The sequence below is a fragment of the Rutidosis leptorrhynchoides genome, chromosome 2 (genome assembly GCF_046630445.1).
Source record: "Rutidosis leptorrhynchoides isolate AG116_Rl617_1_P2 chromosome 2, CSIRO_AGI_Rlap_v1, whole genome shotgun sequence".
NCBI classification, from domain to species: Eukaryota; Viridiplantae; Streptophyta; class Magnoliopsida; order Asterales; family Asteraceae; genus Rutidosis; species Rutidosis leptorrhynchoides.
In genome coordinates, this window is record NC_092334.1 from 394,244,552 (window position 1) to 394,256,467 (window position 11,916).

At 34.3% G+C, this 11,916-nt stretch overlaps 1 protein-coding gene across 1 annotated transcript; it reads left to right on the plus strand.

Annotated features, from left to right (window-relative positions):
* The first annotated feature begins 243 nt into the window (after positions 1 to 243).
* Positions 244 to 8,280, plus strand: LOC139892179 (succinate dehydrogenase [ubiquinone] flavoprotein subunit 1, mitochondrial-like). The gene is made up of 16 exons (XM_071875218.1): positions 244 to 455; positions 1,048 to 1,215; positions 2,170 to 2,257; positions 2,468 to 2,614; positions 2,702 to 2,842; positions 2,968 to 3,053; positions 3,135 to 3,227; positions 3,822 to 3,885; positions 3,972 to 4,115; positions 5,057 to 5,244; positions 5,658 to 5,832; positions 5,912 to 6,082; positions 6,676 to 6,745; positions 6,830 to 6,950; positions 7,037 to 7,074; positions 7,818 to 8,280. The coding sequence occupies exons 1-16, from the start codon at positions 363 to 365 to the stop codon at positions 7,918 to 7,920; spliced, it is 1,890 nt and encodes a 629-aa protein (XP_071731319.1). The 5' UTR covers positions 244 to 362; the 3' UTR covers positions 7,921 to 8,280.
* Positions 8,281 to 11,916: the final 3,636 nt, after the last annotated feature.

Below are 11,916 nucleotides of genomic sequence, written 5' to 3' on the forward strand. Positions count from 1 at the left end.
TTGAGAGAGAACGGGACCATTTAGACCTTTACATTATGTTGTCGGGTCAAGTAAACAAACATTAATGATTATTGTGAAAGAAAAAAACTACTCAGTAAAATTTAATCATTATAACTCCGTAATGGTAGTATCGTGATTAAGAGAAACAAATCGGGGTATTTCCGGTAATATAAAAATTGCTGTAGTTCATCATCTTCATTTTAGCAAACAGGCATTACCAGTTTCTGCCTTTTCCCACTCTTTCATATCACCGCTCTCAAAACCAATAGCAGCTTAATAATAATTTCAATTACAATTACAATTTATAATAATACATACAAACAAATAGATACATACACTGATACATCTACAGATACAAAGCTATGTGGCGGTGCGTGTCACGTGGTCTTCGCATTCCTTCCCGGCGATCCACCGCCGGAGAATCTCTCTCACACAGATTATTCTCTTCTGAATCGGTAATCTATTTCTACATTTTTTTATCATATAAAATTAATATGAATAAAAAAAAGTCGTAAGTTAGGGTTTGGTTTTGAACTGAAATGGATCCAGGAGATAAGCGTATTCATACCTTACGATTATGTTTTTGCATTGTCTAGATTTATGGATCGTATTTCAGCTCTAATTTATTCTAATTCATTCAGTTTTTGTTTGTATTCTATTCATGCAATAACCTTTTTGTATTGATGATTCTATTACTGCATCGTAATTGCTTTATTTGTTTGTATTTTGATCATGCAATGACATTTTTATATTTACTTAATTACTGTATCGTATTTTAGCTTTAATTGTTTGTAATTCATTCAGTTTTTGTATGTATTATAATTATAATCATGCTACTTTGTTTTCTATCCCTTTGATTATCATATTTTGCCCCTAGTTGTTTGTAATTTATTCTGTTTTAGGTTAAATAATTGATGACTATGTTGATAGATTTTGTTTTATATATTGATTGATTACTACTCTGGGACTTTTGAGATTTGATTGGTTTGATATGTGTATGTGTGTGTGATTGTTTGTTTGATTGTCTTTTTCTATGTGAATAAACAGAAGGTGGGACGATCGGCTTATACGATAGTTGATCATACATACGATGCAGTTGTGGTTGGAGCTGGAGGTGCTGGTCTTCGAGCTGCGATAGGGTTATCTGAACATGGATTCAATACTGCCTGCATTACTAAGCTGTTTCCAACACGTTCTCACACTGTTGCAGCTCAGGTTTGTTTTCAATTCATGCTAAATGGTTATATTGCCGGCAAATAGCTATATTTATCTTTTGAGGGATTGGTGTTATTACTTTTGCAATTTCAGTGCATGAGCTGATATTGAAATGTTAGGTTTTCTTTTATTTGTAGAAACCTTCTTTAACAGTTGACTTTAAAAGGACGATTGATCACTGTGACTTGTGGTGCCTTCACTTCTTTTCATGTTAAAATTTACATTTTTGACTTATGAACACCTTTTTGTGTTTGCTCTGGAGAAGTAGTTTAAGCATAGAAGTATATATACTTCTATACGCACTTCTTTTATGTTTTATCTAATTAGTATTTTTCTGTTGGGGTTAGCTTTTGCAAATGCTTATTTAAAAACTGGACCCATTTGTTTTTGGAACCTGAAAAAGGACTGTATGATTTCCTGGTCTGGGACGTATCATACATATAGAAACAATCAATAATTAGATCATGTGCTAAGTGCCTTATTGATAAGCTCGCTAATTAACAGTTTGTCATCAACACAAAGTGAACAAACATATGATGAATAGCTGCTGTTTTGTGCAACTTTTGGTATACATTTGAGTAATAGTCTATAACCATATTGATAGTATGGCATACACTGGGTCCTTTTGATAGTACCACATACATTGGGTCCACATCCTGTTCTATTTCGTTTATTGTATTACATATTACATAAAATGATTATTCCCTTGAAATATAACGAATAAATATAAATATATAGCATAAGAGCTGGCTCTTGAGCTTAAGACTTAATTTCAGTATATTCAGTTTTACATAACTTATACTGAATGTATTCATTAGTATGTTATTTTAATTCTTGTGATTTATTCATGTTAATTTGAATAATAAGTTGATTTCATTTCTTATATCAAGCAACTTATATTATTCTATGTTGCCATAAAATTTCATTAAAGTTGCATTTTCTAAATGCATGCAGGGTGGTATAAATGCAGCATTAGGAAACATGACCGAGGATGACTGGAGGTGGCATATGTATGATACCGTCAAGGGAAGCGACTGGTTAGGTAATCTTTTTGCTAACGATTAATGTGTGAGTAATGCATTTTAAGTTATGAAGTACAGTGTACCTTTATCAGAGTTCATACATTATTTTATTTTTGCACATGTTTTTTTCTTCTTGTTTTTTTTACAATCATGTTCTCATTAATAATAAGTAATGTTGCAAGGAATTAGTGCTATTTTTTATATCATAACAAAGGTTTTGCTTTCCATAGGTGATCAGGATGCGATTCAGTATATGTGTAGAGAAGCACCAAAAGCAGTTATCGAGCTTGAGAATTACGGCTTACCATTTTCTCGAACTGAGGAGGGAAAAATTTACCAACGCGCATTTGGTGGTCAGAGTCTCGATTTCGGGAAAGGTTGATATGATAATTATTAATTGATTATACAACTTATTGTTATACGAAAAGTCTACCGCCTAAACGTTTCTTCTTGTTCTCTTCTAGGTGGACAAGCTTATCGTTGTGCATGTGCTGCTGATAGAACTGGGCATGCATTGTTGCATACATTGTATGGTCAAGCCATGAAACATAATACACAGTTTTTTGTGGAATATTTTGCTTTGGACCTGATAATGGGCAGTGATGGTATGCTAAACCTTTTTTTTTGTCCTCAATTATGTTTTCTGGCATGCATATCATTTTGAAGCCAATTCAATTATGTGCTATGGTATTCCTGTTTACATATGTGACATACGAGTGGTTTGTATCAGGTAGCTGCCAAGGTGTTATTGCGTTGAACATGGAGGACGGGACACTACATCGATTCCGTTCTTCGTCAACAATCTTGGCAACTGGGGTGAATGTTATCAAATGAACTAACTTTACTTTAGATTGGCATCCTCATTATTGTCTTATATGAACTTTTTTTTGTTCTCAGGGTTATGGTAGAGCATATTTCTCTGCAACCTCTGCTCATACTTGCACAGGAGATGGAAATGCTATGGTTGCACGTGCAGGCCTTCCTCTTGAGGTATACTTAGGGGGTGTTTTAGATTTAGGGTTTGAAATCATAAATGTGGCTGTTACAATTAGGAATCATATCCATAAATTTGGGGATATTCCATACTTGCCAGATAGCGTTGGGTTTGGAAATAGATTCCCATTTCCATTCCACTTACTATCATTAGATAGCCCAGTGGTTGGGGCACTGAGTTCCTTGCAAGAGGTCTCAGGTTCGAATCTCGTCTCAGACGAATTTTTTTGGTGGCCAGGGAAGGGTTGGAAACAGCCAGTGAGTAATCCTGTTGGGCTGCGTACATCAGAGTATGGGTCGGATTACTCGCCCTCCCGGGTAGCCTGAACAGGGAAAACCTTCTACCTTTAGAGGTGTTTGTGCATATAATATGCACTTTGTATGCCTTTGTTTATCTCACCTCCCCATTCCTTGCATGTGCGGGACTGGGTATTGTTGTTGTTGTTGTTGTTGTTGTTACTAGTAACCTCATATGCATAGTGATTTTAAACTGCACAGTATATATCCCCTAAAACTAAATTCACCATTCCTATAGTTTTCTGTTGATATGTAGTTATAAGCGGTTTCTTTGGCTACGACTTATTTTTACAGGATCTTGAGTTTGTACAATTTCATCCAACTGGTATATACGGTGCTGGGTGCCTCATTACTGAAGGTTTGTGATTTTTTGTCTTCAGTGTTATTTAGAGTTAACATAACTTGAAGCATGTTATAAACTGGTTCATATTATGTCTTATATAGGATCTCGTGGGGAAGGTGGTATTCTAAGAAACAGTGAAGGTGAAAGGTTTATGGAACGTTATGCCCCTACAGCAAAAGATCTTGCTTCAAGAGATGTCGTTTCAAGATCTATGACTATGGAAATCCGAGAAGGCCGTGGTGTAGGTATATTTTTCGATCAACTTCATCTTAACTGCAAAAAGTATCGCCTGTTCTAGTCTTGATATAGGTCAAAACAGATCTCAATAGTAGCATCTGATTATCTCATATTTTAGTTAAAGTTTTAATATATATGATATCTTTGACAACAAAATGGTTGGTTTGGGTGGGTTGGGACCAACATGGTAAAAACATAGTCCCTGTTTAAGAGTGTGGGTTTGTTTACCTACTAACTACTTTTTGTCTTCCGTTTTAAACTTTGATAGATAACTAATATGTCGAATATGATTATACTATCTTTCAAAATATGCTTACCATCTTTCTAGATACACTTAATATTGTCATGGGTTACTTGAAACTTGCTTGACCCATTTCCTGTGTGGCTAACTTTTCAGAGTTTATTTGTACGGCCCATTAGCATAGGAATAGAACCAGAACTAACTTAGTGTCATGTAAATGGGCTGAAATTGTCCATCCTATTCAATATCTAACAGTGAAGGGACTCAGCAGCCCTGTTTTCTCTGTTTTCATTTTCATCACATAGTACTTACTATTGCACCCCCTTTATACATGACTACATCTCATGCTCAAAGTGACTTCAAACAAATGATACATCGTATGAAATACTGTTAAAGAATAAACATATGCTTAATTATTCAAACCTACATCAATAGTTCTATGAAGCTAAATTTGTAACAACAGCTACAATGCTAATTGTTTATGCTTTTTCAACAAAATATCTGTAATTGTGGCAATTAACTTGGCTTTCTGGTGAAATACCTGCACCCCAAAGGTGATTAGCTAGTCATCTCAATAAATTGTCATAATTATGTACAGAAATAAACATAAACTTACACATTTGAAACTTACTAATTGCAGTGAAGTCCTATAAATCTGACGATTTATCAGTTAGATGTACTTAACTTTATTTTATTTCATTTGAATAGGACCAATGAAGGACCACATTTATCTTCACTTGAATCATCTACCACCAGAAGTTCTCAAGGAGAGGCTTCCCGGTATCTCAGAAACTGCTGCCATTTTTGCTGGTGTCGATGTTACAAAGCAGCCAATTCCCGTTTTACCCACTGTGCATTACAATATGGGTGGTATCCCAACAAATTACCATGGAGAGGTAGATCCTGATATACAAATTTCCTTTAAGGTGGCAACATGGGTGGCGGGTCAAAACGAGTAATATCTTGGTCGTGTGTAAATTTGTCTATACTAATAGTTTCGTGCTTTGAATAAACTGATTTAGAAAATTTTATGCTATTAAGGTACACTGGGCAACTTTTGAAATGTGAGATACAAAACATAATCCATATCCACCTGTTTATAAGTAAATGACTAAGATATAGCTACATCTGTGAATAATGTTCTTTTCAGTGGTAGATCTAAGTGGGGTGTTTGGGAATGCATAATTGAGTAATAGCTTGTAGGATTTGAAATAAGCACCACTTTAAATATGTTAGAACCATTTTTTTTCCTGTAAGTAGTCTAATAAAGTTTTTTATACTCTTAACCATTTTTTCTTTTTTCTTGAAGGTTGTTACTATTAAAGGCGATAATCCTGATGCTATTGTACCTGGACTCATGGCTGCTGGAGAAGCAGCTTGTGCATCTGTTCATGGTGCCAATCGTCTCGGTGCAAATTCCCTTCTTGACATTGTTGTTTTTGGACGAGCCTGTGCTAATAGAGTTGCAGAGATCCATAAGCCAGGTAAAGTTACCGTGTTAGTTTTTTAGACATCTAATCGATTTAATAGCACACAATATGGCCTTATGTTACTGTATTACAGGGGAGAAACAAAAACCTTTGCCAAATGATGCGGGAGGGAAGACTATTGCATGGTTAGACAAGATCAGGAATTCAAATGGCTCACTTCATACCTCAAAAATCCGGTTGAATATGCAGCGAATTATGCAAAATAATGCTGCTGTGTTTCGCACACAGGAGACACTAGAAGAAGGTACGTCAGGATAGCATAATTAAAATATTAGATCTTTTTGTGTGCCCATATAAGTAAATTATTGATTTATTTCATTTTATTGTAATCAATGACTTGATGTTTTCTCCCAAAATAGTCTCTAATGTTAATACCTATCACACCAAAGTTGGAACTAAGACATCACGTTTGCTATAATTCTTGGTGCAACACTATTCATCTTGTCAGTTCGCACCATATTTGGTGTACAGTGTCTCGTGTTTAATGACTCGCTTATGTTATTTCTTTATTTTTATTAGTTTGTGTGTTTGTTAATATTAAATATTTACTATTTGACATGAAAATGGAACTCAAATTATAATAAAACTTTCAATTAAAGGATCAATGTGTTTGAGATATTCAGATATGACAATAGTTAAATTAATTAAAAAAAATAATGGAAAAGCTTTGTAATGAATATATTTTCAAATAATAATTTAGAAGTATAATAATATGCAAAAGTAAAAGTATAATAAATTACAACTCTCTGCTATCATAGGATTCACTATAATAGCCAGTGTCAAATTAACTTATTATTCCCTGTTATCCATATTAGCTCACTGTTTGAGTGGTTACAGGTTGCAATCTAATTGACAAAGCATGGGAGAGCTATCATGATGTTAAATTGAAAGATCGAAGCTTGATTTGGTAAACTTTATTCGATTTTTAACATTTGGTTTTTCATTAAAGTACTCTGCTTTAAGACTCGTAATATGGGAATACATATTACAGGAACTCGGACTTGATAGAAACCATAGAGTTGGAAAACCTTTTAATTAATGCATGTATCACCATGCATTCAGCGGAAGCTAGGAAAGAAAGTAGAGGAGCTCATGCCCGTGAAGATTTTTCGGTTCGTTCATATTCACACCTTCTTTATATGCTTCACCCATCTCTTAACTTATGATCTAATAAAATTGTAATTTTTTGCTCTTGCAGAAAAGAGATGATGAGAAATGGATGAAACACACACTAGGGTATCTCTCTCTCTCTCTCTCTCTCTCTCTCTCTCTCTCTCTCTCACACACACACACCTGTCGATTTGGTGACTAGCCTATCATGTTACACCCAACAACATCTAATAAGGCGGTCTCAGTTCGGGTCTGAGTCAGTCAAAGTCATGGTTGGTCAAAGTTTGGTCAAATTATTAATATTTTTTATACTCATATTTTGTGCCCTATACATATGTTTGAAATATTTATGTGTAATATATATGTTACATATATATTACTAAAAGTCAACATTAGTCAACGTCCGTAGTCCCCGACTAGACTACAAGTCCACGACTTGGCCGACTAGTCGTATCGTAGTTCATCTCGCGACTTTTAAACTCTTCTGCCTAATGGAAGATAGACGATTTATACATCATTATCGGTGATGAAACATGGTGTAGTTAGCAATGTCTACTTTTTTGTTAACTTTTTGTATCTAACAAGTAAATTAACTACTATTTTTTTGTAATCATATTATAATGTTATAAGTTCATAATAATTGTATTAAACAAAACTGCCTTTAGAATTAGCACATACAAATTTGTATGGGTATTCATTTTTCAGCTCTATAATTGTGTGTCATGGTAGTAAAACTTATTACAATTAGATACACTATTGCATGCTTTAAGATATTAATTGTAATAATTTACCATAATCTCAGATGGTAAATCTGTATTCTTTTTCTTTCTTGAATATAACTGCATTTTCATGTTAATTAATACGTGCAGATACTGGGAGAATGAGAAGGTCCGATTAGATTACAGGCCAGTTCACATGAATACTCTTGATGATGAGGTTGAGACTTTCCCTCCGAAGGCTCGTGTGTACTAATTGGCCAACTTGTTTACCGAACATTGCTTTGAACTTCCAAATTTTGCTAATAAGTTGTTGCATTCATTGTTAGATGCACAACCCTAAAGAAAAACCTGCATATAAGTTATCTTTGCAGAAGCTCGATAGTAGCTTACACATAAACTGTGACGGGTTGTATTTTGAATTACGATTTACGTCATGGATAGACCAAAGTTTATCCGATAAAAGTAAGGTTGTGCTTTTGATTGATAAGAATCGTTTTTTATGTTTCTGGATTATACCCTATTTTGTATAGAGAAAGTGTTTTTGGTCACAATTCACCTTATAATCATGTCAGATCGAAGTATGCACTCAGAAGTCAGATCAGGCAATTATGCATAAGAATCAAAGTGGGATGTTTACTGTTCAAAAACATAAACTTGTCACTCAGATCAGGCAGTTATAACAGATAACACTTAATTTTTTTCGTATAAATACATTAACTGTTCAAAAAGCATGTATCACCACTAATATTCAGATCCACTTTAGACACTTGATGCCCTCTTTTATATGATGTTGTAGATGGTTGTCAACATTGCTCAGGCTCAGAGCTGATCCTGGTAGTCGTAATACAAATATACTCGGAACCGTACACCTATAATTATACTGGTACACCATAATCACGATAGTCAACAGGTTTACATTTTCAATAGAAGCACAAGGTAAACTTTTTTGAATTATACTATTGCCCATTTGCCCCGAAATATAACTATAGCTGACGTTAAAATTTTGAATATAAATAAATATAAAACGAATCTTTTTAATTGATGTTCAAAATGGTTATAAATTATTAAGTTGTATTCATTTGCATTTTTAATTTAAGTTGAGATTGAAGGGACAAATTTCAGCCCTTGATCAGATTTTCATCACATATGATCGGATTTTACAATCACATGTGATTGAATCTCAGCTCTTGGATCAGATTTCCATCACATGTGATTGATTTTACAATCACATGTGATTGGATTTGACATCCAGAATCACATGTGATTGAGTTTTAAAATCACATGTGATTGACATGCAGAATCACATGTGATTGGGTTTGACAATCACATATGTTTGACATGCATAATAACATGTAATTGTGTTTTACTTGCAAATCAACAATTGATGATTCAAACTACAAATTGAAGATGAATTGTGATTCACATACGAATGCTAACACACGTGCATCAACTGATATTTACATCAATAGAATATCAATAGATTTTCAATGATTATATCCGTGTTCATCATCGCCCGAATAATGTGACAGATAGATCAGTCTAGAACAATTCGGACTCATTTAACGAAAAGTAAAATTGCAGATATCTTCATATTCAGATCGTGATGCTGTATGCAAAATTTCAGATCCAAACTCAAAGAATCGAGCTCGAATTCGTGAAGTCAAAGTTTGAAGTTATTTGGTCAATTTTTCAATCGGATCGATTTAAGCAAATTCAGTTGTTATTATTGTGTTTCGAGTGTTCGTAGTATGATTCTAAGCATCTTTGATGTTGAAATCGTCAATTGAAACATGTTAGGTTGCGAATTTAAAATTTTGGTGTTCGTGTTGAAACATCCCAACCCGTAATCAACCGGATAATTTTTTTTTAAATTAATAAACCATTAACGCCCAATTAAATGATTACATAACGTAAACCGTTCCATACAATCCGTTTAAACCAAGACAACAAGTTTAATGTTTACAAAGAAGACACGAAGACCCTTAATCAATGTAATTTAAGTTCGACCCATTAACAAGATAGTTTTAATCCAAACAACACCCGAGCATGGTTTGGGGCTAAACTACCCGCTAGGTCGACTTCCAAAAGCTTCAACAAGCATCCAACAAGGAGAACTAGTGCCCAACAACCCCCTTCCCTTTCTCCGCACCTGCATCTAAAAAGTGAACAACGAGAGGGGTAAGCTAACGCTTAGTGAATGCAATAATTATACATATACATATATAACCTACTTACTTGCAATCACTTACACAATACCGCATACAAGCTAGCAATTCGACAATCATGCAAACATTATGCATAAAACTAATATCCCCAAATCACAATAAGCTAGCAACACCAAAAAGCATATAGTTCACAATTTAATATGCTAATACAAGAATTCATATGACCATGGTTAACCAATCGTACAAGGGAACGGTACTCGCGAAAGACCGTCGGAGTTCATAACTGATGTGCGAAAAGTGGTATATGAATTGTTGTATAAAATAATATGGAAAAATACCGATTAGAGATTGCTACACACTAACGGGCAGTGTACCCGATCGTGTAGTAGTATAGTAACTGGTTTAGTTCCGTGCATCGTTCCAAGGACAGTTGTATTAGTCAAACTAGAATTATAAACTATATTATGATTAACTAAGTAAATGAAGCTTAAAGGTACAAGTTTTATGTTTTGGTGGCTATTTAACGATTTAGCCAAATCAGAGAAGGTTAATTGTAAAAACAATATTTTTGGTCTTTTAAGTTTATAAGATGAAAATAAGTGCAAAGAAAGTAAGTAAGATAGATTTGATATCAATTTAAAGAAAAATGCTCATCTAGACTTTTTACCCTCGATGTTGAATGTTATTTAAGATTAAGACCGGATTGATTGGTTATGCACGAGAACTAATTGATCGGTTCACCAAGAGTAGTCTTGAGTAAACACTCAAACGGGATTACAAGACGCAAGTGATGTTCTTGTCATCTAAGACCTCCTATTTGTAATCAACTAATTCAACTAGTCTAAAGACTTGAAGAATGATCAAGTCAATGGTGTGTTGATCATGATCCACTCCTATGTCAACTTATGATTTAGCCTAGTTCATTCCCTTGGTCCGGTTAAATGCTCAATTCACCCAACCCAAGTAATCAATTTAGTGTGGTAATAAGATCCCTATAAACGTCACTAGATAAGGCAAATTACTAACACCTATTAGTTATATGGAATCGAGTAATGAAAATATGTATAACATAATCTAGGGAATTGATCGTTCACCTATATAACTACACATATCAATTAGGCTATCCGAAAGTATCTACAAGAGTCGTTCTTACATCCCTATATAAACTAACCATTTGAACTCAACTTATCCCTTTTGGTAAAAGATGGATAAATACATGTCACTAGATGTAAATCAATACATTAATTTAACTAAATGATGTTTCTTAATCAAATGAACATATCAACTAGTTGAATCGAAAGGATTAAGCTTTAACAAGAATGGTTCTTGTATTCAAACATCAAACTATCGTGCATAATAACAATCAATCAAAAGTAAACATTCAACATCTCAGTTATTTATCTAGATGAACATTATAGAGTTTAGCCAACAATCATAATTACAAACAAAATAACAATCAACTGATAAGTAGAATTCATTGTTGGAGAACAAGAAAACAACCTACTAGAGAATGAATCTTAGATGGAGAAGGTTTTGATCTTTGAAGACTTGATGTTGATCCTCTTCCAAGAGCTTGGAGTTCACCAAATTTGCTCCCAAAATCGTCTTAGTAACCTCTAGTTTCGTATGTGGTAAAACAGTTCCTCAATCAGTAGGTTTTAAAGTGGAGAAAGTAGGTCAAAAGGCAAAAGTAGGCTGAAACCTACTTCCGGACGGCGTCCAGAATGCTGGACGGCGTCCCGTTGTTAAGGGCTGGACGGTGTCCTAAAATCCCGGACGGCGTCCCAGTTTGAAAGGAAGGACGGCGTCCCACATTATTGGACGGCGTCCTGATGTACTGAAAGTTGCTGTTTCGTTTTCTTTTCAATCTTCTTTCATTTGGACGAAGCCTAACACCTTTGGAGTCTTGTTTTACCATTTTAGAGCATAAATTAGACCTTAACTTGTATCAGGATCAACCAAGGTCATAAATCATCAAAACTCTATATAAATTACTCTCCGATACAAATTTGCACATCTTGGCCTATTACTTGTAGAAACGCCTTCATTATCCTTGATTCTAGAGCATTTTTACACGATATTGC